The sequence below is a fragment of the Zychaea mexicana genome, assembly GCF_025766255.1.
Source record: "Zychaea mexicana strain RSA 1403 chromosome Unknown BDB00scaffold_60, whole genome shotgun sequence".
NCBI classification, from domain to species: Eukaryota; Fungi; Mucoromycota; class Mucoromycetes; order Mucorales; family Lichtheimiaceae; genus Zychaea; species Zychaea mexicana.
Window position 1 is genome coordinate 86,905 of NW_026516723.1, and position 25,797 is coordinate 112,701.

Here is a 25,797-nt window from a genome sequence, read left to right on the forward strand (position 1 = left end):
TGTAGAGCCGATTGCGACTCACAGTGAGTACTTGAAAAATATGCGCTCTAGTGAATCTTCATCTGTTTGTCCAATGCTGACAGAAAAGCCAAAAGATGAAGACATTCGTATGAAAGAGGTAAACACAAAGCGCGATTATGTGCGCTATTCCCTCCAAGATAAGGTTCGCTTTTTCGAACTGAAGATTGAAAAGTGTATGAGCGCATCAGCTGCAGCGAAGCAGTTGGGTATTCACATTCGGACTGCTCAGAGATGGGTTAAACAGTACAATATGTGTCCTGATAGCATTTTTGAGGTTTGTAAGCAAATTGGTCGTAAATGTATCTTGAGCAAAGAGCATAAAACAGCTGTTATCAATTTTATTGATAGTAACCCTTCTGCTTCTGTTGTTGAAGTAACCGAGCATTTGTTGAATCGGTTCGGTGATCTGAAAGTTTCACGTAGCACTGTTTACAATTTCATGAAAAGTGAATGCAACCTTTCGTTGAAGAAGGCTGACTTTCATTCTGTTGAAAGGAACAGTCCAGCCAAGGTTGAAGAGAGACATGATTGGGTTCGTAAGTGGGAAAATACTGATATAAATTTTTTGACGAATTGCGTGTTTCTTGACGAGTCAGCTTTCGATATCAATATGAAACGCTCTAGGGCTTGGTCCAAAAAAGGTACGCGTGCCATTGTTACCCGACCAGTAACGAGAGCAAACACGACGTCGATATTGGGTGCCATCTCTGCTGAAGGTTTGATTACAATTGGTGTCAAAAAACCGAGACCAGCGAAGAAGAGAAAGGCTGAAGGATACATAAGCTCAGGTACCGTAACGGGTCATTATATCAGTTTCTTAAAAATGACTCTTGATGAGATAGACAAGCATCCTCACATGAAAGGCTACTATGTAGTCATGGATAATGCACCAATCCACACACATGAAAACATGAAAAAATATATTGAGTATCGAGGATACAAATGCGTGTATCTTCCTACTTACTCCCCTGAGCTTAACCCAATAGAACAATTCTGGGCAGTGGCAAAGAGTAAGGTTAAGCGTCATAGGTTTTTGCAGGAAGACACTTTATCAAAAAGAATCACGGAAGCTTGCAATAGTGTGGAGAAAAGTCATTTCCGAGGTTTCGTTTCGCATTCTTACAACTGCTTGGATAAATGTCGAAACAAAGTGCCCATATAATGGCAACCAACGACTTCATCAAAAGGCAACAATACAGAAGTAAGAACCACGTAAGTATCAATCAGGTAAGTAATTAGCAATTTTATTTCACTTTTTTAAGAGTATTACATCGACTGTCAGTCATTTTATGAGCGACCATGAAAGTAAAAAGCAAACTGATTTGCACAACGCCAGCAACACGAAAAAAAAACATGAAAACCAGGCAAGTTGTGTCGTTACAGCTGACAGAAAGTGTTGCAGGCTAAGTTATTGGGATTAGTTCTGGAAATATAAAGGACAAAAGTGCAAATCTATTGCGTTCTAATTTTATTGATACATCTGCGCCAAATAGATTTTGAGACTAGACCAAAAAGCAAGTATGTACAATGTGACGAAAGGCTTGGGTCTACCATCTTTGCAATGGTTCTAATTGTCCAATTCTCCATAAAAAAAAAGACACTGTTAGTGTGACGTATCCATAAACATTACGAAAAAGGAGACTGCTTAACTATTGCTCCCAGTTTTGTAGTGAAACCGATGTAAGTCCGTTCAACGACGATGCATACACCAGTAACATAGACGTTCATCTCCAGTCTTACAAAAGCAAGACCTTCACTGACTACTAACCTCACTGCAACTCCACAATTGTAGTCCGAATCAGTCTCTTACCATCATTACCTTTCAACCGGAAGATTTAAGCCAAAGGAATAAAGAAAATCAAAACATCCCAGTAATCATAAGAATTTTTCACAAAAATCGCCGATTCAAAGTTCATGTGTGACTTCTTGTTTTCTTCTTTTGCAGTGTAGATTACTGTATGTTTCTTCCTTGAAATGCCACCCAAAAAAAAGTCGTCGGCATCTACACTCTCCAGAAAGAAGCCAAAGATTCAAGTACCAGACGATGCACAATGGTGCTTGGACAACCTACGCCATCTTACTTTTAGAAAGTTTATTGAAAAGTTCCAATGCTTGGACAAGTGTAGTTCGCAACAACGATACCTCAATATTCTCTCAAAGTATATCAGTAACACTCAACATTACGAACGCGTTAGAATGGAGTACAAGACTTGGACTGGTTCTGCTGATTATCAACGATTTTGGAACGAGCAAGAGGAATTGGATATCATATTGCGAACAGATGGAGCTTGTACAAAGTTTATTGGCTCTGTTACTGAACACAGGTTGCGAAGTCTGAATGCTAAGGCCAATACTGTTGTCCGAGAAACACTCGATGGTGTTGACGATCAAGAAACTACCGACGACACTGCTGATATTCAAGAAAGCACCAAAGACACTACTGAATACCAAGAAACAGCCTGTACTATTGACACTCAAGAAAATATCAATGCGAATGATGCTCAAGAAACAACCGACGACAACTCTTTCAGCGACGATGATAGAAGTTGTCAGCTTTACCCGACCTCGTCCATCACCAGCAACAATGATACCAATGTTAATTCAGACAATATCAATGTTAACCCCTGGATCTTCCGCGGGAAAAACATTACTCTCATGTTCGAGAATTACAAGTCAGTTGTCCATGATTTGATCAAAAAACACACAAAACTTCCGCTTGAACCCTATATCAATGAATTGGCAGCTTTATCGCATATTTTGATCTTAAACAAGCATCAGCACAGTTCTATTGCCACGAAGGTATTTTCCAGTGAATTATTGGAAGAATTAGCAGCGTCTTTGTCTTCCGAATCGATGAACTACAATCTCGATTTCAATGATCAGCATTATCTGACGCTCACAAAAACCATCACGAATCTCAGCATGTCAATTAAAACAAGAGAGCAAGCCATTGTTGAACTTACAGTCATGTCTGCTGATATGGATTATGGTCCTAGACGTCTTGTTCGTGGAATCTCCAATTTGTAAGCAATATTTATGTGCTTAGTTTTTTTTTTATTCATAATGCTTTATTAATCTCTTTTTTTTATGATCAGAATTCAAAAGTTACCAAACACACCATTGAAAGACAACAATGACATCAGTGAAAGCGAACTATGGAGTACTTACTTTGACCCTCTACTTTCATGCTTAATCTGTGATCCGGATAGGCTTGTACATTTACGTTGGACGAATTCCATTCCAATCGAAGGTGGAAAATTGCGACCAGATGCAATCATCGCCAAAAAACAACAACTCGAGTATGATCACAGTGTTGGGCACGGTGAAGTGAAAGTGAATCAAGGCAACACAAGCAAATACCTTCTCTGCATGGACACCCTTCGATTGGCAATTTTCAACAAAAATGCAATCGACGTGAACAAATTGGATGGATCGCTTGCTTTTCAAATTCATGGTATGTCAAAAAATCAAATCACCCACATAGGATATTAATATATTTTTATCTCTTCACATGGTAGGGTTTAACATCACGTTTTTTGTCTCTCGCTTGGTTGCCAATGGGATTTACACTTTTTTTGAAATTGCACATTTTCGTTTTCCTCAATCCTTGGATGATCTTCCATCTTTCATATCCTTGAAGAACATGAAATTGTTGCTTGGTATCAACGAGGCATTTTGGCGCCTGTGCAGAAAATCCGACGATTCTGCCACCATAGCTGGTAGATACAAAGTAACATTAGCAAGCTTGGAAACACTGATTGACGGAAGCAAAGATCGAGTAAGAAGCTGTTCTGTGCGATATGGACAGTAAAGGAACACGTTTGCTTGATGAATTGCGATTTTCCCCTTTCGATTCGTTTTTTTTTCTTTTTCTTGTGATTCGTTTTTTTTTTACATGATTCCTTTTTTACCCAATACATCTTATGGATACACTTAACCAATCTCGTCAGTATGAAAATGCTATGTAAAGCAGTAAATTATACTTGATTTCGTCAAAAAAAAAGTGAACTGAAACCTTCTGTTCATTCATTTTCCCATTATTTCAACGATGCAATTTCAATAGCTGCACTTGTCACAAAAACAGTTGCAAAACAATCTAATTGATAGGAAAATCACTACCAAGTTATTGTTTTTATCTATTACTGCATATTGATTTGAAGATTGCTTTCTCATAAAATGACTGACAGTCGATGTAATACTCTTTAAAAAGTGAAATAAAATTGCTAATTACTTACCTGATTGATACTTACGTGGTTCTTACTTCTGATTGTTGCCTTTTGATGAAGTCGTTGGTTGCCATTATATGGGCACTTTGTTTCGACATTTATCCAAGCAGTTGTAAGAATGCGAAACGAAACCTCGGAAATGACTTTTCTCCACACTATTGCAAGCTTCCGTGATTCTTTTTGATAAAGTGTCTTCCTGCAAAAACCTATGACGCTTAACCTTACTCTTTGCCACTGCCCAGAATTGTTCTATTGGGTTAAGCTCAGGGGAGTAAGTAGGAAGATACACGCATTTGTATCCTCGATACTCAATATATTTTTTTATGTTTTCATGTGTGTGGATTGGTGCATTATCCATGACTACATAGTAGCCTTTCATGTGAGGATGCTTGTCTATCTCATCAAGAGTCATTTTTAAGAAACTGATATAATGACCCGTTACGGTACCTGAGCTTATGTATCCTTCAGCCTTTCTCTTCTTCGCTGGTCTCGGTTTTTTGACACCAATTGTAATCAAACCTTCAGCAGAGATGGCACCCAATATCGACGTCGTGTTTGCTCTCGTTACTGGTCGGGTAACAATGGCACGCGTACCTTTTTTGGACCAAGCCCTAGAGCGTTTCATATTGATATCGAAAGCTGACTCGTCAAGAAACACGCAATTCGTCAAAAAATTTATATCAGTATTTTCCCACTTACGAACCCAATCATGTCTCTCTTCAACCTTGGCTGGACTGTTCCTTTCAACAGAATGAAAGTCAGCCTTCTTCAACGAAAGGTTGCATTCACTTTTCATGAAATTGTAAACAGTGCTACGTGAAACTTTCAGATCACCGAACCGATTCAACAAATGCTCGGTTACTTCAACAACAGAAGCAGAAGGGTTACTATCAATAAAATTGATAACAGCTGTTTTATGCTCTTTGCTCAAGATACATTTACGACCAATTTGCTTACAAACCTCAAAAATGCTATCAGGACACATATTGTACTGTTTAACCCATCTCTGAGCAGTCCGAATGTGAATACCCAACTGCTTCGCTGCAGCTGATGCGCTCATACACTTTTCAATCTTCAGTTCGAAAAAGCGAACCTTATCTTGGAGGGAATAGCGCACATAATCGCGCTTTGTGTTTACCTCTTTCATACGAATGTCTTCATCTTTTGGCTTTTCTGTCAGCATTGGACAAACAGATGAAGATTCACTAGAGCGCATATTTTTCAAGTACTCACTGTGAGTCGCAATCGGCTCTACAATGAACTCATTCTGCTCAACAATATATTCCATGGGTTCAGGACCTCCATTCTCATCAACGACATTTCCATGCCCATCTTCAAATAAAAATATTGTACTCATGTTAAAATTTAAGCAATTGAAGAAAAGAAAAAAACAGACTCAGGAGAAGAAAGACCTCATTTTTATATTTTTTCGAGTGCCAAGAAATCATCGTAACACGACATCATTTTCAAATGCAAACGACATGGTTTCTAAAAATACGACTTCCATTTCCAAAAGTGCGAAATTGATTTTGACCAACCAACGACATCGATTTTGATTGGCCAACGACTTCGTTTTTGGCTGGCTGCGACATTGCTTGTTGGAAGCACTGTACTGACAACGATATGCTACAAGGCTGAGTCTGCCCAATTTCAGGTACGCAGCAAGTCGGAGCACTCCGAGACGCGGGTTCGAGTTTCAGGTGGCTTATATTCTCAAAGAACCATGGGTGAAGTGAATAAAATAAAATCTTTTACAAAGTCATGTGCTATTGCAGTCCGTCAGTTACTGCGAATGGAGCAACTTTTTTTTTTATCATTTTCTTTTATTTTTATAATAAATGGGGGATTTTCCAGTTGGTAAATAATCAGATCAGTGAAAACCACGCTGTTAAGGATGGTTGAAGGCCTCAGCGTGTCTCGTCAGACCTCCCATAAGCACACGGCAGAGCCATGAACCAAAGTGGAAGCTTGATCGTTCAACAGGCCAGGAAAGATCATCATCTTTTCCAAATTCTGGAAGATTCGTCTAAGGAAAAAAAAAACAGCAGCAGCTTTGAGGTGAGCACTCTTATTTATACCTTTTCGACGGCACAAGTCACAGCCAGAAGGACCTTAAATAAAAACTGTCACGCTATGCCTCATAAGCGGGGAAAGTGAAACGCTCATCCATCATAGTCCAGTTGTTGGAAAGAAAACGTATGGTGCCAAGTACAATTACCATCGTAAACTGTAACTGTTGAGAGTCTAACTTATATTTCGAGTCCTTTTGTATATCTCCTGAGGACGTGTCGCTCGCATAGCTGATTATTATCACGGCATTCTGTTCTGGCGTCTCACCAACGGCTGAATTGCTGTGGCCGCGCCTGACACGGAGATTGCCAGCGTAGTTTGTGTCACCATGCTTCGCTTACTAACGACAGACACTGCAAACTCGAGTGGCGGTTGTTTGCTTAAATGAGTAGGAAAGCAGAATCAGAACTACATTTTCATTCACGGCTTTTGTATAGAAGTCCAAAGGAAAAGAGTACCAGATTCTTTCATACGTTGTTAAAGATATTGGGCGGAAGCGAGAAAGAGAGTATAAGAGCTTTGTGAAGAAGGTATGGACAAAGAAAACAAAGAAGTGATATATAAAAGAAGAGAAAACTAGAGTTATCTATCGCGGAACGAGGAAATGCAAGTATGTGTGTGAAGAGAAGGATATGGCATGTGCGTGTGACTGATGTTGTGTATGTGGGTTTGTTGGTTTATCGTCGAATAGGTTTCCCTTGAATTACGTCAATAATCTCTTGCTGTGTTAACGTTTCATACTCTATCAATGCCTTGGCTAATCGATGGAGCTCATCCATGTGCTCTGTAAGAACCTTTCTTGCACGCAACTCGGCACTCTATTATTCATGAATCAGAAGAAGCGAGTAAATATAAAGTGCATGTCCCGTATCAGCAAAACAACCTTACCATGACAAATTCCTTGATTTCTCCTTCGATGAGCTGCTTTGTATCCGTAGATAAGAGCTGCATATCCTCATCGTCATACTCAACAGGTCCGATTTTCTCGCTCATGCCATAATGTCGCACCATTCGCTTAGCAACCTCGGTTGCTTTGACAATGTCGCTATGGGCACCGCTCGTGACATTGTCAGAACCAAATATCAGCTCTTCCGCAATACGCCCACCCAAACATATATCTAGCTGTGCCAAGAATTCTCGACGCGTAAAGGAATCCTAGATGTACAACACCATTTTAGAGCTTCATATCCGCCATTATCATCATACTTCTCTTACATTTCACATAAAGGGAATTTTGTTTTTACCTTGTCCATTTCGGGAAGCTGGACTGTCATTCCTAGCGCTCGCCCACGAGGCATAATCGTCGCTTTGTGCAAAGGCATGGCGCCGGGGGTATAATAGGCTACCAATGCATGACCGCCTTCATGATATGCTGTCAATTTTTTGCTTTCATCCGTAATCACTGCACTTCTTCTCTCGGCACCCATGATGATCTTGTCCTTGGCATACTCCAGATGACGCATATCGACTTCTCGCACATTCTCTCTGCTTGCCTGGATAGCTGCCAAATTCACTAAATTCGCCAACTCCGCACCGCTAAATCCAGGTGTTCCCCTTGCAATCACAGAGACATCCACATCGGGTGCCATCATCACTGCCTTCATATGATGCTTCAGTATCTGCATGCGACCGCGTACATCCGGGAGTGGGACGTTAACCATGCGATCAAAACGACCGGGTCTCACCAAGGCCTTATCCAAGAGCTCCGGGAAATTGGTGGCAGCAATAAAGATCACGCCTTCTGTCTGTGAGAAACCGTCCAAGTCGACCAGAAGCTGATTCAGGGTTTGTTTCATGTACGTCGAATCTTTAGGATTACGCTTCGATCCGATCGCATCAAGTTCGTCAATAAATACAATACTGGGTGCCTTTCTTCGAGCAGCAGCTAATAATATGAATGTCTATGTGAGTACATGAATCATGGGCTTACATAACACATAACATCAATGATACATCTGAGCACTTACCGAATAGATCACGCACACGACGTGCACCGACACCCACGTACATCTCATCGAACTCACTTCCGCTCATGAAGAAAAAGGGAACGCCAGCCTCGCCAGCCACTGCACGCGCTAACAGAGTCTTACCAGTACCTGGAGGCCCTGTTAGCAACACACCCTTGGGCAGTTTGCCACCGAGTTCTGTGAAGCGATGTGGATTCTTGAGGAACTGGACCAATTCTTCCAACTCTTGTTTGGCTTCGTCGCACCCTTGCACATCAGTGAATTTGACCACCTGTTGCGAAGATGGCTCATATTCAGTTTGTGGAGTCGTCGTCGTCTTGAGCAGGCCTGAATTTTCCAAAGCAAGCGATAACACGGTCAAGAAACAAAATGCGTAGGTGACAGTGACACCCACCCAACGAAGAATACGCCACACAAAATACCCACGGGCTAAAGAAAGCAAAAAGAGAGATGATGATTGTTGAGCTCTCTATCTGATAGCCCATATCCTTCGCAATAGATACCCGTGTACTTTACCTTCTTCAACCACGACATAGATTGGGTCTTTTTGAGTGTTGCCCATTCCAAGCTCGCCATTTCTTCGTACGCCCGCAAGTACGTCCGCTAATTCGCCTTTACCTATTTATGGTTCCAAAGTTCCAGTTTTTCGCTTGTCCATCAGTCGACTGTTTTCTTTAAAAGATTAAGGTATTACCTCCTTCGCGTTGCAGTCGGTTCATCAAATCAGGAATGACTTTGCTTTGCTGTCCAGTTTCCACCAGAGCAGCAATATATTGACGATAGCATTCCTCATCATGTGCAAATCTTCCTCGTTCAAACCGTGTGATAACCTCTTCCGGTTTCCGAGCCATCCGAAGTTCCTATTTAGATATAATAACGCTCAGAGCATGTCTTCTCATATACCCCCGCTCCTTCTTTATCCTGCAAACCAAAGTAATCACTAATGATCTATGGTATACCTTGTACAGTGCAGCCTGAATGCGTGGGTCACTAGGAGTTGCGTTTGCTTCTTGCTCAAGACGTTGAATTCTCCGTGGATCGCGTAAACGCTGGTTTTGTAAAAAACGTCTTTGCTGATGTTTGTACTGTTGTTGTGTTATGCTGGACCACCGGAGTGGTGGAATCAAGTCCGACGATATCTGTGTTGGTTACGCATCATAAGAGGAACCTTCGGGTTAAGCACATATCATATGGCGATTTTTATCCAGTGGCTCCTCCAAACACCCCTCCAGCGCCCCCACTTCCTCACCCCTTGCATGTTCTCTGGCTTTTCCTTTGAAAAGCAATAGTGACCTCTTTGTTTCTGTTGGTTCCTGTATTTATATATTTTACCTCCAATAATCCTGGCTGTCGTTCTTGTCGCCTTAATGTTCCTAAAACTGCTGCCGCTGCATTGGTGCTAATTTGAAACCGTGGGTGGTTTGCTAAACGTGGCAATCGGTGATCACGCCACTTTGACGCTTGTGCTAAAAACTGAGAAAAATTCAGTTTTAAGGAAAAGGGCAGGCGGTTCCGATTGTTAAAGAAAAAGAAAGATACAAGAACTGCGAAGGAAAAAAGGGCAAAGGCAAACAAAAGAAGATCAAGAATTACCTTGTGAGCAGATTTCAGTTGAGCACTCATGAAGGTCAAAGGGCTAAAAAAAAATCAAGGTGGAGAAAAAGAATAATCAAAAGGGGTGTGTGCGTGCGTATGCGTGCGTGTGTATTGGAGGTGGCGGTTGTTCAACAAACGAATCTGCATTTTGCGAAACAATTCAAGTTCCTACTACTTAGTACTACCAAGTCCGTTTTCCTGCATGTTGCTGCTGCAATAAACAGCAAGTGTTGAAGGCAAATATGTATGAGCGTACACGGGGCGTATTGCTTCATTGCAGCAACTGTATCCTACATAAGAGGCATAGGCGATGTACCTAATGTTTTTGTCAATGAGAAAAGGTTGTTGCAACGATAAATAATAAGAAACCCCTTTGGTTATTATTATTGATTTCGCCTCTTCCATCCAAGATAGCACTTATCCCATGGCTTCCTTGTATACGCAGAATATGGTGAGAGAACTACCTACTGTACATATACACCTATTGACGACAGTGCAGAATTATGTCAGCCTTTTTCAGTGAACAAGGTCCACGCTATTTGAACTATATTTAATCATTTAGGGACGCGATCCACAAACAACTATTACGGACTACCCATTGTTAGAATTGCACATGTTCTTCTTAAATTCGTATCTGCGAGCTTCGCGCTACATGTTAAGCGTGTTATTGATTATCCTACCTTTTGGTACCCTTGCTTGGGCTTCTGGTATGCTTGCCAGTTTTCTCGAAATACATACTAAAGCGATCTGCACACTCGACGCTTTTATTTTTTGTTCACAAATACGTCCCAGAGCTCATGTCTACCATTCAGTGGTATACAGAGCCAATCACAAAACCCCTGATTTGATTTTTAAACAAAAGAATAATAAGCTTATATGTAATTCATTGAGACAGTTATAATGTCACATGGTATCACATGCCTGTCTTTGGCATTTAAAGTGGGTTCCAGAATTGCTCCATAGCACAATCTTCAAAAGGATTCCTATCTTGCTGACGCTTTTTTGCATCATTTTCCAAATCAAGATCAGTGCACAGCACCTGGTTGCGTCTGTATCTATCTGACAACGTAACCTGAATCATCGCACAGTGGTAGCGTATCGTTTTCGCATAAATATTAAGATGCTATGTAACAAATTGCATGTATGAACCAGAAGTATGAGTGTGACTTCATCATCCATATAGTATATAGACTGTGTGCTCCTTGGAACAAGAATGATTTTAATGCTCATATTATAAAAGATACCCACCGGATCAACTGATCACTTGCGTGATGGCCAGTAGAACTCCCAAATCTCGTGAAAACAGTCAGAACGTAGAGATATAAGGACACCTAGTACGGCAGGAAGCGGATCGATATTCGATTCACTTAGTACTAACACAGATCGCCCTATAAAATATGGTTTTCGTCGGCGGTAGATGTCACAACCGACATATCGATGGTTGGTATAACAAATCACGACGCTGTTCTACTGCTAACCGAGTACTAAATTATAAAATGTGATTGGTTTAGCCAACTGATGCTGTACAACACGATGCGTACATTCATGCAGGACTCTCTATCGTGAGCGGCATCCGTCGGGCCACACTATGACTGTAGAGGCATTTGGAGCAAGTATCATAGTACTCAAGATGTCAAACACTACACCACATACATACGTGCCCTATAGTTTCGTACTTACACTCAAACATCATGCCACAATATCCTGCTTCCATCAAGCAACATCATTATGGATTTACTTGCTAAGCAAAGTAATTAAATTGCTTGTACTTTCGACCGAGACATATGTAATAGAAAACTTTGCAACAGCGACTTATCACTGCGCTTACATTGCTGCTCTTCTTTTATATGATTCCTCTCCATGTCAGCAGCTTGTAGGTATATATTGTCTCCATTGGTTGCTATGTTATTGGTGATACTTCATAGATTAAGACTAATTGGTATGCTAAGCTTAACACAAGTAGCATTACGATAATACTACCAGGGATGAAGAAGTATATCTACAAGTACAGTATAAAGTAGTGCCTGCTTTCTAAGTAAGGATTCTAATACCAGTATCATGGAGCGATATAGGCAGACTTCATAATGTGGCTTGTGTTGTAGGTAGGCATTATGAAGAAGGCAACCCTTTTGTTCTACCACTATAAAGCAAGTTTATGAGCAGCCTTCAAAGTTGATGTATGTACGACTTTGCTACTTTAGCTAAAGGCAATGATAATGTACAAATATGCGCATCAACTTCGATTAAAAACTAATTCAATAATATGAACCTCAGCGCACTGAGAGAAATTGTTACTGTTTTACTGAAAAGATCTGTAAGGAGGCCATGTGTGAAAGCATTGTACTGAATGCGTATCTACTATAAATTTGTTTTGCTTTTTTTAAATCTATCATCTATTACTGTTACCTTAAAAAACTTTCAATGAGCAATAAAGTGTCTTCACCGTTGACTCAATATCTAGAATTGTCATTAATACGTCTCATCAACTAATCATTTACTGTGAACAGCATTTATGTTCCGGCTGGGATCACAAAAAATGTAAATTTAAGCGCGGCTACAGACATGCCAAGCTCATCTAAATCTTCTTACAGACTTTGACTTTCTTATGTAGTTATGAAGGAAACGGGACTTAGATTATTTATATATCGAGCCCTCTTCGCTATCACTATAGCTTTCAATGCTTATCATCCCCGCTTTATCACTAATATTGCCGCTTTTGACGTCGTCGAAACGAACAACAGAAAGTATTCCAAAAATATAGTTTTAGTAGCTATAGCTTCATGCTGCATGCTATATACAGAACGAGAAGGCATATTGCTGTGAAGCTGGTGCAAGAAGACGCTATTCTATGTTATTATCTTGTTTTTATAGAGATATTATTGGTTACTGCTTAGAGTAAACGGCAGAGTCTAGAGCCGTTGTAGCATTGGTTAGGTAATGTACTAGCCCTTACGGCATTGAGAGAAGAAATAGCACTCCTTCTGTTATGTTTATGTGTTACGCTGCGGAACAGGTTGTTTTGGCTATGCTAGTTAGTTAGCTAGCTTAAAGAAAAGCATCGGCATGACGCTTCTTACTAAAAGAGGTTGAGGTGGGGTGAGAAAGTTATGTTACACGTTCCCAACAGCTCTCCGGTCGTGTACGCACGGGCAGCTGCTAAAAAGTCTGATTTCTCACTTGTCATGTGTAACCTAGAGCGTCCTCTTATGGTCAATTTAAAGATAACAGTCTTTTTGGCATTGACTACATTTGATATCGGAGTGACATCATCAAGAAACATTCTGCTATATCCTTGTGCATTCAGCAAAAGTCAGTGCTCAGTATTTAATCAGGAGGTGACCTCTTGTTTAATAGTAAAAGTATCTCTGGGCACTCGTTTACTGCGTGGTACATACATTCTGCATTGTTGAAGGTGGCTCACGTTCACGTGAGGAAGATAACAAGGATTGGCGTCATCTGTTAAGAAAAGGAAATTAGCTTCAAACAAAACAGATGGCTGTCTAAGCATTTTATTACCGTGGCATAGCACCGTAAAACGGATACCATGCTCTGAGCCCCTAGACTGCGCATTGATTATCAAAGGAACTTTGTTCCTGAGACTATTAAAAATTGTTCACAGCCTATGGAAAATTATATTCGCGATGACCTCGTCTAGGCGACCATGGGAACCTGTGGGACCGTCCAATGAAAATGGAGTATGAATTTTTTACAGTACCGCTCTACAGACACCTTTGCGGGGTACCCTGTCACCACGCAAAAGTTGAAAACAAGTGAAGCGCCTTTTTCTCATTCCACTCAACTCCACTTAACCACCCCCCTCTCTTGATTTTATTCCTGCAACAATGTCCATTGCTCTCACTTCTTTGAGAAGCGCTGCCGTCCGTGCTCGCTGGGCCCCTGCTGTCGCTGCCGTGAGTTTCCTCATTTCAAATTATTCGCTGTGTTTTCTGGATTTGCTGAATTTACGCCCTAACAATTATAATAAACAATAGCCCATGAACCGCCTCTTGAACACCAGCGCCACCAACAGCATGGCTACTCCTACTGAAGGTGCCCCTACCAAGAAGCAGCCTTTGATGAAGACGTTTGAAATCTACCGCTGGGTAAATTGATTCAAGAGGAAGAAAGGGACACTAAGAAGGGATATTGGTGGTTCTGCATAGACACGCAAACGGCCGCACTTTTAACACGTACCATTTCTTCTTTCTCTTTGATAGAGCCCTGAGAATCCCACCGAAAAGCCTCGTCTCGAAAAGTATGAGATCGATTTGAACTCGTGTGGACCTATGGTTTTGGACGCCTTGATCAAGATTAAGAACGAGCAGGACGCCACGTTGACCTTCCGCCGTTCGTGCCGTGAAGGTATTTGCGGTTCGTGCGCCATGAACATTCAAGGTGGCAACACGTTGGCTTGTATCTCCAAGATTGACCGTGACGTTAGCAAGCCCGCCAAGATCTACCCCTTGCCTCACAGTAAGTTTTCTTTCAACAAAAGGATTGCTTGAAAGTGTTTATTTCGTTGGTTCGGTCGGAATAATCCGGACGAATTGACACATGAAAACGGAGTTTTTTTTTGGTCTGACACCTCTTCTTTACAGTGTACATTGTCAAGGATTTGGTCCCTGATCTGACCCACTTCTACAAGCAGTACAAGAGCATCGAGCCCTACTTGAAGCAGACCAACCCACCCACCGACGGTCTCGAGAACTTGCAAACAATTGAGGACAGAAAGAAGTTGGATGGTTTGTACGAGTGCATTCTCTGCGCATGCTGCTCGACCTCGTGCCCCTCGTACTGGTGGAACCAGGTAAAATAATCTTTATATACTGTGCAATGAACAATAATATGTCCTCAGTGGAAGAACAGCATTGGTGGAAACTGATTGTATCGTGGGTTGCACGGTTAAATTTTTAGGAGGAGTACTTGGGTCCTGCCGTCTTGATGCAGGCCTACCGCTGGATGATCGATTCGCGTGACCAGTTTGGTCCTCAGCGTCGTGAGCGTTTGCAGAACAGCATGTCTGTGTACCGATGCCATACCATTATGAACTGCAGTAAGACCTGCCCCAAGGGCTTGCAGCCTGGTGCCGCCATTGCCAAGATCAAGTACCAGATGGCATTGGAGTAAACCCTGTTGTTGCTGTTTTTCTGAATTCTGCTGCTGTCGGTATAGAAAGAAGAAAGCACTCGCTAATAATAAAATAAAAAAAAAGCACAAACTGTTTTTGTTCCTCAATTGGTCGGCACAGTCGTCGTTTTTTGGCAGTGGAAGGGTTATTGCGCGACGTGTGTGGCATGTGCATGAAATAAGCGGGATTTTTGAGATTTTTAAAGCGAAACCAAAACCGGCGTACGGGATTATAAATTGTTTTCTCTTTCAAGCCTTCCAACAACCACCAATGTACATCGCGCCAGTAAAACGTATTATCACTAAAGAAGACCTTGAGGAATTCCTCGAGTCTGATGCTTATCGTGACTATATCGACTTTATCATTCGTTTGAATGATTCGGTTTGCGATCTTAAAGTCGATACTGAATTAGAAGTTTCATCGGTAAGTTCGAGAGAAAGGAGTGTTACACCTGTAAACCATTGATGACTTGGCCTTTCATTGAACTGACCGAACCAACACCATAGAATGTCACCGAAATTCTCAATATTCTGGACATTCTACTACAATACGTTAAAGATATACCGCCTGTGGAAAATGCCATGTCTCGTTTCGGCAATCCAGCGTTCCGAGATTTTTACGACCGTGTACAAAATGTAAGCTATTGACTTGTCAAAAGTGTGTGCGTGTCTAGTTATGAATGTCTCGGTTGTACTAATGAGCATTTCTCATTGTTACTACTATCAGAATGCAGAGGAACTGATGAAACCACTCGTACCGGAAGAAGCCATCAAGGAAGTATCGCGCTACTTTATTGAAAGCTTTGGCAATCGCCGACGTATAGATTATGGCACAGGTCACGAAGCCAATTTTATGGCGTGGTTGTAAGTAGGAAAAACTAGAGGTAGATCAGCCCAAAATATACTGCCGGATTATTGATGTACTAATAAATCTACTAGGTTATGTCTCGAAAAGCTCAAAGTGATTACACCCGAGGATGACAAGGCTGTAGTGCTGCGCGTATTTGTAAAATACATTGCACTTATGCGACAACTGCAATTTGATTACTGGCTCGAGCCAGCTGGATCACATGGTGTATGGGGTTTGGACGACTATCACTTTTTACCATTCATGTTTGGTTCCTCACAGCTCAAAAGTAAGCACGACAGACGAATCTTATTATTACTTCATATAATTAGATGGAGCATGGGGAGAATTTGATTAAACGAATTTATTTTTGGGTTTCCATTTCAGATCACAAGTATATCCGACCGAAATCCATCCATGATGTTGACACTGTACAAGAATTCTCGAAATCCTACATGTATCTCGCCTGTATCCGCTTTATTAACGAAGTCAAAACATCAGCATCACTACGATGGCATTCGCCCATGCTGGATGATATATCGGCCTGCAAAACATGGATCAAAGTGAATCAGGGCATGATCAAAATGTACAAGGCCGAGGTACTGAACAAGTTACCAATCATGCAGCACTTCATGTTTGGTAGTTTGATCAAGTTTGAAGGTGGCACGCCACAGTCCGAAGATAATGACGGTGGCGATTGTGGTCATGTGCATACGACGACTCAGGATACATTTGCAATGGGACAAGAGTATCCAGATTGCTGTGGTATTCCAGTACCAAGTGCAATTGCAGCTACTGCCGGTAAAAGATCACGGCCTATACCTTTCGATTAAAGAAATGGTTAGTACATTTAAGAATTGATATAAAAAGTTTCAATATTTTACGGTGTATCGTGCTGTTATATTGTTGATGCGTAAATAGTGTCGATGATGGCTGTTCTTCCGAGTATTTGCATTTACTGTTATTAGACAATGTATTCTAAGAAAACGATTACATACTGTATCCACTACTATTTGTTACATCCAATGCGAATGGTTCCAAAAATAGCTTGAATGATTATTTACTCTAGTATAAGTTTTGATAGGGTGGGGAAACGTATCAACAAGAACCATTATCCACAATTGTGTGTGTAATCTACAGTTTCGATGGGGGATTGAGGACAATGCCAGGGTAACCAGGAGTGTAATGGGTCAACCAGTGGGCACCATCAACAACAAGCATGTGGCCAGAAATCCATTCGGCAGCATCTGAGAAGAGGAACACTGTGGACTGAGCAATGTCGGTGACGCTACCAGCGCGCTATAATGAAGAGCATGTTTAATTTTCCTGGGCTTATATTACTAGTAGCTGAATTAAGCACTTACTCCAAGAGGGATGGTTTCGTAAGATGCGCCACTACGAGCCAACTTGTCCAAGCCCACTGTATCTACGATTGGACCTGGAGCGATACCGTTTACGCCTATAGAAAAGAGAGAAAGTCAGCCCATAAGTCATGTTTTGTGTTTATATATATTTACTTACGAACACCAAATGGACCAAGCTCAACGGCCCAATGCTTCGTCAATGCCTATTTTAAAAAAGCAAACGATTATAAATAACCCCTCTTTCTTTTCGATCCATCCAGACGACCGAAAAGTTCCACTTCTCTAAATGATCTCCCAGATCTTTTCTTTACTTACATCAATGCCAGCCTTGGCAGCGCCAGCATGCTGTTGGTATGGAGAGCCGGTATAATGAAGTGTCATGCTGACATTAATGATAGAGCCCTTGGAAGCCTTGAGATGTTCTGACGCAGCCTTGGTAAGGTTGAACGAGCCCAGCAAATCGATTTCAACAACAGTGCGGAATGCATTGTACGAGAGTTTTTGGAAAGGAGCCAAGAAGTTGCCGGCAGCACCATTGATCAAGAAATCGATCTTGCCAAACTTTTCCACTGTCTTTGACACAGCGTTCTCTACGTCGGCAGGCTTACGAACATCTGCCTGGATAGGACTTTTGAACGACACAATGAATTTCGTTATCCTTCCTATGGTGCGCATAAACAGAAAACGTGTATTTTTACAGTAACTTACATGACTTCACCGCCAGTTGCTTCGCTCATTTCCTTGGCTGCCTTTTCGAGCTTATCAAAGCTATTTCGCATATTTGGAAAGCCGGCTCGTTTAGTGCCACATGTTAAGAAGGAGTGCTCATTGTGGCCCTTTTATATTACTTACCTGCGGCTAATAATGACAGCCTTACCGCCATGACGAACAACGGCTTCAGTCATGGCGCGGCAAATGCCACTACCACCTCCGGAGCAAAGGAGGACCTTGCCCTTGAAGATTTCGTTCTTGAACACGTCGGTTGTTTTTGCCATTGCAATAGAGAAATAAAAGACGAGGGAAGTTGCGTTGTCAAATGTCTAATTGGGAAATGCTGGATTTTATTGGGAGAGGAACTTCTCTTTATAAGCGACTAACAGTTCTCTCCGCCCGGCGAGTTATTTCCATAAACATCGAAACCTGGGGGAAGTTTATCGGAATGACAGCGAAGAGAGAAGGCGTAATACAGATGCGGAGCCATCCATATGGCAAAACTTTCGGGATGACTAGTCAGTGTTGGTTATCCCTTGTGCAGTGCTATCTGATATATTCAATTTCTTGTTAAGAAGCAAACGCTTAACACATAGCATAAAATTATCACTTGTACCGTCAAAAATGTGATACAATGCTTCATGAAATCTTCCAATGCTCTGGTAAGCTTTAAAAGGCTTTTAAAATATGTACTTCTTTCGGCAATAACCCACCAAATCATGTGAACTACTTGATAGCTAATATACGATATGCTCATTGGAGTGAAATCCCTACCATTAACGCAGGATAAGACCATAGCTGCCCTCAATGTTTTCGATATGCGTTTGAATTCTAGTGACATAAGAGCAAACTAGTCTTTTACTATGCTCATTTGGTGCAATTCCTAATACAAGACTCAAAGGAGGAGCTCGTTGCCAATACAATATTGCGCCTTCAATAAAGGCAAATTCGTATGAGCACTAGTTTGTTGTATGACTGAGGATATCGTCAACTAGTTCGCTTCATCAGCGTGATTCACCTGACCAGTAAGGCCGCAAATAAGAAAGCCAAGGGGAGCGAGTCGCGTTCTACAAATTATAATCTTTCCCTCTAATATTTCACTGCATTTCACATATCAAACTTAGAATGATATGTATTTCATCCATCTGCATAACGATATACAACACAACAGCAGCTGGTTGTTAGCTTGATCATGGATGAAACGTTTTTGTTACTATGGAAACCAAAGAGCTGTCATATTCAATGGTAATCGACCAATCAAACCTTTTCCTTATGCAGAAAATTAGGCTGTGAGGGTCCGTCACGGCACGAGTTTATTTTTCTGAAAAAAAACACACACAAAATGTTGACACGAGCAATCACGCGATTGAGTTATAGACGAGCCATTACTCCTTTGTACCGTGCCCAACCCGTAGCTGCTACCCGGACCCCAAGAGCAGTACGAAGTGAGTTGGAATTTTTGAAAATGGAGTTCAGCATGGGACTAAAAACAATCCTTTTTTTTTCTAATGTAAACAATTTGAACGAAACAAAAGCCTTTTTTGCAACTCGTCCAAAGTTTGATCGATTTGACGATGCCGAAGAGCAAATGAAGAAGGGCTCAGAGTATTTGAACGAAGGATCGCTCGATATGGTATAGAGAAAACGAAAGCAGCAGGAGGTGGAGTGCAGTGAACATATAAGCGCGGGCGCGCTTAATTAATGTTATTGAACTTGTTTGCTTTGTATACATCTTTTCTAGGCTATGCATAGTTATCACAAGAGTGTACAACTGGCTCCTAGTGGTACGTTGCGCTGATTTGATTTAGTTGCCATAGCATTAAGACTGACAATATTATATACTGTTGATATAAAAAGCACCTGGTCACTTTAACATTGGCGTATGCTATTTTCAGATGGGTAAGAAAGTCAACGCCTATTTTCATCATCATTTGAAACTAAACAACCTCTTTCATATCCGCTATAGGCAAGCATCAGGATGCTATTCGTGCGTTTGAACGATCACTAGAATTCGATCCTAACCAAGCCGATGCTCACACCAACATCGCTTCTGCCTTTCTGATGTTAAAGAACGTGCCTGAAGCCGTCAAACATCTGGAACAAGCATCAAACTTTAATCCTTTGGACGGCGAGATCCAATATAACCTTGGATGTGTATACGAAGCTATGGGTAGATTGGATGATGCCAAGACACGTTTCGAGCGAGCTCAAGTCTTAGGCATCGATAAAGCAGACGAAGCCTTGGACAAAGTGACCACAAAGTTAGAAAAATAATAGAGCGAAAGAAAAAGTTGTTTATTATCGATAATAATAGTATGCTTTGTATTTTATATATGTACAGAACGAAGGACCCTGTATAATAATGAAAGGATGTAAGAATACTGGATTGTTAGGCGGGAATTTCATCATGATATCAAGGTGCTCAGAATAACCGTTACCTTGCGACATTTTCCATGCCTTTACGGTGTGCTTTCTGCCTGGGAGTGCTGGTATAGGAAGCGGTGCTATTGTCTCGTAACAATCTAAATGAAATAGCAAAATAGTGGATGTTAAAAACCGCGTTCTCTCTCACTCTGTTTCGACTTCGTACAAATTCTCACTTTTCAAAAAAGACAATCACGTCCCGTCCATTCACTCGACCATATTTGCGGCTTCGAACTTGAGGTGTCAGATATTCTTCCGAGTTATCGCTCATTGCGAGATCAATAAGCTGTTGATGGTTGTTAGTAACGAAAAAGAAATGGGGTTTGTCTACTCTCTCCCCCTCTCTTACCTGACGAAGCTCGGCAAACGTATCCAGAATCGTTGGATCACCTAGTTGATGTACGAAGTCTTCCATAAATCGAACATCGGTATCAAAGTTGCGTAATGCAACTTCAGTGATAATTCTATTATCCGGATCCAAAAGGAGGTTCTAAAACCAGCGTTAAAATGATACAATCCCAGTTTTGTATGTCGATTCGGTTTTTCCATCTAAATATATTTACCTTCAGGGAATGACTCAAATGCTCCAAGGCGTCAAAGTACAATAGGCTTTTAATAGACTCGGGCAAATTCAATAGTGCCGCATTTGTAACGTTTGTCAAAAACGTAACCAGATCTTGTAAATGAGAGCTTGGATATTGCTGTAATTCGCGCGTTTCCCTACTCCCGGACGTCATACGGATATGTTAGCTTCGCCAGTCGTGCATCCAAATGTTTTAGTTATGACAAACTAACCAATCGAACTCTGCCAATTCCAAAAATTCATCCAATTTCGAGTTAACCAGCTCGAAAATACGCTTCTCGGCCTTTCGTCGAGTTTCCTTGAACGTGGAAGAAGCTTTCAAATGGATACGTCCCGACCGATGGAATGAGCGCGTTTCCATAAGCAGCATTTCAAAATCAGGACACGTGGACTCGAAATACTCGATATTGATAATGATCTGGACAATCTGTGACAAATTCGTTGATTGAAGCTTTTTCAAAAGGATGGCGTTGACTTTTTGGATAAGCAGGCTATCGACCGCCTATTATACGATTTCGTGAGACACATCGCAACTTAAGTAATTGAAGTAGATTGATGGATACTTGGATAGTTGACAAAAGTATAAATGTACAGTATCTTGCTTTACCTTTTTCAGGATATCATCCATTTCACCATGTGTTTGTGAAAAGCCTTCAGCAAATTGATAGAATTGGTGCACAAAGGCACTCACATCGCGACAACAAGTGGGAAATACTTTGGAGAAGGGTAATCGTAGTGGAAATCTATATATTTGCACTTAATTAGTGTCCTTACTAGTCGCGCTTCCAATAGTGATTAAGCAAGTATAAAAAATGTCCATACCCATGACGCTTGAGGAACTCGCGGTCAGGACGGAATCGGGTATATTGCATGACCTCTCTGAGTTCATCAGCGTTTTCCACCGTCATTGGCATGCACTCATCTTCTTGAACAATCTATATAAACATTGATTGTTGATACGGGAGTTTAATCCGATCCATCTCCTTCTTCTGAGCGAGAGATCCAGGGCAGCGCGGGAAAGAATTTAAAGCTTATTATTACCTTTTCAAATACCTCGCTGTATTGGTTGATCAAGAGTTCAGAATAACGCTGGAACAAAGTGAGCAGTGTTTCTTGTAATGGTTTGACCAAATAATCGAAGCTCTATACAATTTTTAAGCCTTATCAACTGCCTATCCTCCCTCTTCTCACATCCACTACAGATATACTTTGAAATAACTGGTACCTCAAGTGTCTGAATAAAAATCAGCAAGGAGAATTTGATGCGCAGGAATAATTCTGGATCGCGGCAACCCTTGAGACTTTCAGATACAACCAAGATAATTTTGCCCGTAACCATTTCCCACAACGCATCCACTTCAGCACGGCTTCTAAAGTCTTGTGTGCTGTGCATGACGATGTGCTCAATGATAAAGAAGCCAACAATATCCTGCAACAGCGTTTCAAAAGGTGTCATATTGCCATCTCGAAGATTGATGGGCGCTGATAAAGCCAAATTTGCTTGTGCCTAGAATACAATGAGGTCAGCTCAACCTGCACGCCATATAAAGACAGACGTAATCTATTCTGCTAAAGTTACCCGACGATCCTCTTCGTATGATGCCTTGAACTCGTGGCGTCTTCCCAACGTGTCATAAACATGAATACAGCGATATAATGGCTCAAAATCAATGGCTACCTCATCGACGATGCTTGCTATGTACATGTATCAGATGACAAGAACATAGATTGCTTAGTATAATCCAAGGCCACAAGTGACTCCAGCATTGACATACATTCAAGACCCTCATTGACGACCATCTCGATAGCCGAATTGACGTTATGGTGCTGCAGATATCTCAATTTGGGATTATCTGCAGTCTTTGCACGCCAGCGATCCTGCCGTTCCTGCATACGTTGCATCGCAAGTGATCCAATTTCGCGCGATACGCCTCGAACACTGGTAGGAATTTTTTAAGTGAGCAACGATTATCCTCCTATCACCTTTTCAAACATCTCAGACCGAGTGGGATGATGAAATCCTTACGTTGCCAGCCATTCACGCAATTGCACTGTAACATCATCTTGTATCATTTTCTGTGTAAGAGGCACACCTTTGCTGATATGTTGCACAAAGGTATACGAAGGCATGTCTTGCAAATGCTCATTCTCCAGACCATCCAAAGTCTAAACTCGAAAAAAAAAGTTTTTAATGCAATTTATCCCCTTACACACGTGTCATTGCCCCGGGAAAATTATAAAAAGAGAAAGCTGGCCTTACTTTCAAAGCAGAGTAATATTTTTTGCTTTCCAGTTGATGATTTGCCTTGTTTGCAAGTTCCAGCATGGCCAAACTGTTCTGCAAAACTTGGATCGCATCTTCTACATTCTGCTGAACTCGTCGGGCTTCTATTAATTCGCGACGCTGATATAAACGATAAGAGACCGCATGAAAATTAATAAAGTTGGGCGTTTCGCAAAGTGTTCTTCCTCAAAATATTACCTTTTCTGATAGTCTGCTTCCTCGAGTTTGAAGTGTGACGTTGACATCGGCAATCTTCTGACGCAAAGCAACCGATCCTTGTCGAACTTTCAATAATTGATCAACTGCTTGAACGAATTCCTATCAATTGATGAAATATCAATATAGAGAGAAAGAGAAAGAAGAATATTGGTATGTATTGTCCGCCGATATACTACGACACATACTTGATAATGAGCATTGCACATGCGTTCGATTTCGGCGTCCTTCTTGCGTACAAGATTATCGAGCTGATCCACAAAAGCCTCCTGTCGACCAGTCTCGGTAATCTGCTTAATAACTGGGCCTAGTTGTTCCAAGTTTTCGGCATCATCTATGGCCGCTGAAAAAGTTAATTCGATGCCGCCGCCGGCTAAAACATCGGTGTCGCTAAGATTAGTTGTTTCCATCATGTTTTCCGCGAGCTTGTTAAGCTCGGGATCGTTTTTGGCGACGACGGACATGGAGTGCAAAGAAGAAACGAGTTTAGAAGTGTCACTTCTTTTTTTGGACTGGCGCCACTGCTAAAATGCGCACGCGGAGTTGGCCTTGACGATACTCTTTTCGTATTTCTTTTCATGAGCAACGTGCTGCAGTTTAGATCATTTCATAAGAGGCATTTCAGCCCGGAACAAGTCAAATATTGGCAGCAACAAGTTCTGAATCAGCAACAACCAAACACATCGTCGCAATGGCAACAGTATAGTAACACAGTATATGACTCAAGGCATCCTCATTATGACTACGACTATACCAACTACCCGTCTGAAGGATTAGAAAATAAGAGCGAAACTGACGTTGATATGACGGAAGCAGAACGAGAAGAGTTTGACGAAGAAGAAGGACAACAGCAGCAAACAACACTATCTCAAGAAGCTATAGAAATATTCAAGTTTTCTGAAGCGTACCGTAAAGAACGTAAGTTCTTGATGAAATAGATAGATCGTGTCTTTTTATTCTAATGCGATGTTTCTACTTGTAGGTGAAGAGTTAGAAGATAAGGTCGAGGAAGAAGAAGAACATGACAAGTGGATTACGGATGCATATAGGAATGGAATTGAAGCACCTGTCACTTGTCTCGTATACCATAATAACAACAGTGATGATCATAATGATGCCACCCGTACCGCAGCAACATCTTCTTCATCGGAACACGTTCGAATACAAGAACATTTGCTTAATTCAGCATACTTAGATGCGTGTCGAGAAGGTCAAGCAGTCTTGTGGCCAGTATTGCCTTTACGGCTGTAAAATATTAAATGTACATACATCCAAACGTTTTCATAATAAATAGTTTCTTTTTATCCACCGTGCAGTGTGCTAATAAATACAATCTCATCCTTATCCTCCAATTCGTAATCGAGTTCGTCACATAATTCCCAATCCACATTGTTGATCAGAACCAAGATGCCTGGTCGTCTATTATAGAGTCAAATTCTCGTAAGTCTTCCTTGTCGCTTCTTGCTCCAAATAATCCATGTACATGTGACACATACACTGTATCCTTTTCGACGAAAAGGTCCTTTTTCTCGGTCATCATGTTATCTCGAATATAAAAGATCAGATCACGCAGTGTGGCAGGTTTTGAGGTATCGAGTTTGGACTGTGCAGGAAGTGTAATTTTGTGTTGACGGACATTGTCAAAAAGTAGCTCCATGCCACCACTAAAAAAATATTCAATTCAAGCGAAATAAAATTAGTTTCCGTTAAACATTAGAGTCATTTGTGCGCGCTGGTCATCAATTTACCTGAATTCTACATTGATCGTTAAATCTGACATGGTTTCTGCAAGAGTTCTACCCGGTATCTTCAGCCGCAAAAGAAGCGAAGATTTAAAAAAATGCGCACCTGTACAAATCGAAACACCGCTACTGCAAGTGACAACTGTTGCCGGGTATTGTTACTACTCTAGGCATTGACTGACTGGACAATAATACATTATGCAAACTTGTAATACGCAGTTGACTGATTAATAATACTAACAGGCACGTCAAAATTAATTCTAGGTGAATCGTTTATAGATAGATAAATAAATCTGGAGCTCATAGTTCAAGTGTTTTTGTAGGTGCGCTACTCAGAGTGCAGACATTTACTAGCACCTACGATAAGTTGACATGATTTGCAGAATATAATGCATTAGTCTCTAATCACCGAATTTTAAAACATAGTACACAGCTTCGATACTAATAGTATATGATGGGATTGTTATATCAACGCTCCTTATAAAGAAGATATTTATATATATTTAAAAGCAGTACATCACTGTCCTGCAGATGCTAGTAGGTCATTGCCCACAGTATTCAGCTGTTCCAATAATCATTCTGTCCATTCTGAGGGAATGATGGTCGATGTTTGACGTTA

General features: G+C 41.1%; 11 protein-coding genes across 11 annotated transcripts; 6 read left to right on the forward strand and 5 right to left on the reverse strand.

Annotated features, from left to right (window-relative positions):
• The first annotated feature begins 1,924 nt into the window (after positions 1–1,924).
• Positions 1,925–2,788, forward strand: BDB00DRAFT_833706 (uncharacterized protein). Its single transcript, XM_053124288.1, has 2 exons — positions 1,925–2,693; positions 2,765–2,788. Exon 1 carries the CDS (start codon positions 2,066–2,068, stop codon positions 2,357–2,359), a length of 294 nt encoding a protein of 97 aa, XP_052977527.1. The 5' UTR covers positions 1,925–2,065; the 3' UTR covers positions 2,360–2,693; positions 2,765–2,788.
• On the forward strand, positions 2,677–3,832 carry BDB00DRAFT_767346 (uncharacterized protein; the record flags this gene model as incomplete). Its single annotated transcript, XM_053119661.1, has 3 exons — positions 2,677–3,044; positions 3,117–3,475; positions 3,540–3,832. The coding sequence occupies 3 exons, from the start codon at positions 2,677–2,679 to the stop codon at positions 3,830–3,832; spliced, it is 1,020 nt and encodes a 339-aa protein (XP_052977528.1).
• A 3,162-nt stretch (positions 3,833–6,994) lies between these two features.
• Positions 6,995–9,183, reverse strand: BDB00DRAFT_883862 (peptidase family M41-domain-containing protein; the record flags this gene model as incomplete). The annotated part of the gene is given in 7 exon segments (XM_053128273.1): positions 6,995–7,135; positions 7,206–7,472; positions 7,562–8,202; positions 8,285–8,713; positions 8,801–8,902; positions 8,979–9,144; positions 9,163–9,183. 7 exon segments carry the CDS (start codon positions 9,181–9,183, stop codon positions 6,995–6,997), a joined length of 1,767 nt encoding a protein of 588 aa, XP_052977529.1.
• A 4,469-nt stretch (positions 9,184–13,652) lies between these two features.
• BDB00DRAFT_833735 (alpha-helical ferredoxin) lies at positions 13,653–15,112 on the forward strand. Its single transcript, XM_053124289.1, has 4 exons — positions 13,653–13,983; positions 14,098–14,353; positions 14,479–14,687; positions 14,795–15,112. Exons 1-4 carry the CDS (start codon positions 13,876–13,878, stop codon positions 15,005–15,007), a joined length of 786 nt encoding a protein of 261 aa, XP_052977530.1. The 5' UTR covers positions 13,653–13,875; the 3' UTR covers positions 15,008–15,112.
• Positions 15,113–15,535: 423 nt separating this feature from the next.
• On the forward strand, positions 15,536–16,687 carry BDB00DRAFT_767347 (Phosphotyrosyl phosphatase activator; the record flags this gene model as incomplete). Its single annotated transcript, XM_053119662.1, has 4 exons — positions 15,536–15,643; positions 15,735–15,871; positions 15,947–16,143; positions 16,242–16,687. Coding segments are annotated over 4 exons (888 nt in total), but the record flags the coding sequence as incomplete, so codon positions are not given.
• A 301-nt stretch (positions 16,688–16,988) lies between these two features.
• On the reverse strand, positions 16,989–18,213 carry BDB00DRAFT_767373 (2,4-dienoyl-CoA reductase; the record flags this gene model as incomplete). The annotated part of the gene is made up of 6 exons (XM_053119664.1): positions 16,989–17,153; positions 17,219–17,313; positions 17,376–17,421; positions 17,534–17,846; positions 17,927–17,986; positions 18,071–18,213. 6 exons carry the CDS (start codon positions 18,211–18,213, stop codon positions 16,989–16,991), a joined length of 822 nt encoding a protein of 273 aa, XP_052977532.1.
• A 1,044-nt stretch (positions 18,214–19,257) lies between these two features.
• Positions 19,258–20,241, forward strand: BDB00DRAFT_833744 (uncharacterized protein). The gene is made up of 5 exons (XM_053124290.1): positions 19,258–19,374; positions 19,465–19,562; positions 19,671–19,713; positions 19,787–19,828; positions 19,896–20,241. The coding sequence occupies exons 1-5, from the start codon at positions 19,272–19,274 to the stop codon at positions 20,201–20,203; spliced, it is 594 nt and encodes a 197-aa protein (XP_052977533.1). The 5' UTR covers positions 19,258–19,271; the 3' UTR covers positions 20,204–20,241.
• Positions 19,780–21,084, reverse strand: BDB00DRAFT_507645 (exocyst complex subunit Sec15-like-domain-containing protein; the record flags this gene model as incomplete). The annotated part of the gene is made up of 5 exons (XM_053117645.1): positions 19,780–20,281; positions 20,368–20,451; positions 20,530–20,639; positions 20,703–20,843; positions 20,917–21,084. Coding segments are annotated over 5 exons (528 nt in total), but the record flags the coding sequence as incomplete, so codon positions are not given.
• Positions 21,085–21,129: 45 nt separating this feature from the next.
• Positions 21,130–23,900, reverse strand: BDB00DRAFT_767301 (exocyst complex subunit Sec15-like-domain-containing protein; the record flags this gene model as incomplete). Its single annotated transcript, XM_053119656.1, has 11 exons — positions 21,130–21,438; positions 21,544–21,679; positions 21,759–21,871; positions 21,978–22,079; positions 22,162–22,443; positions 22,516–22,555; positions 22,696–22,875; positions 22,963–23,102; positions 23,197–23,340; positions 23,419–23,538; positions 23,625–23,900. The coding sequence occupies 11 exons, from the start codon at positions 23,898–23,900 to the stop codon at positions 21,130–21,132; spliced, it is 1,842 nt and encodes a 613-aa protein (XP_052977535.1).
• A 72-nt stretch (positions 23,901–23,972) lies between these two features.
• BDB00DRAFT_507671 (uncharacterized protein) lies at positions 23,973–24,555 on the forward strand. Its single transcript, XM_053117647.1, has one exon. The coding sequence runs from the start codon at positions 24,015–24,017 to the stop codon at positions 24,372–24,374; it is 360 nt and encodes a 119-aa protein (XP_052977536.1). The 5' UTR covers positions 23,973–24,014; the 3' UTR covers positions 24,375–24,555.
• Positions 24,556–25,280, reverse strand: BDB00DRAFT_507670 (ubiquitin-related modifier 1). Its single transcript, XM_053117646.1, has 3 exons — positions 25,185–25,280; positions 24,933–25,100; positions 24,556–24,855 (listed from the first exon to the last, which is right to left on the reverse strand). Exons 1-3 carry the CDS (start codon positions 25,214–25,216, stop codon positions 24,738–24,740), a joined length of 318 nt encoding a protein of 105 aa, XP_052977537.1. The 5' UTR covers positions 25,217–25,280; the 3' UTR covers positions 24,556–24,737.
• Between the last annotated feature and the right edge of the window lie 517 nt (positions 25,281–25,797).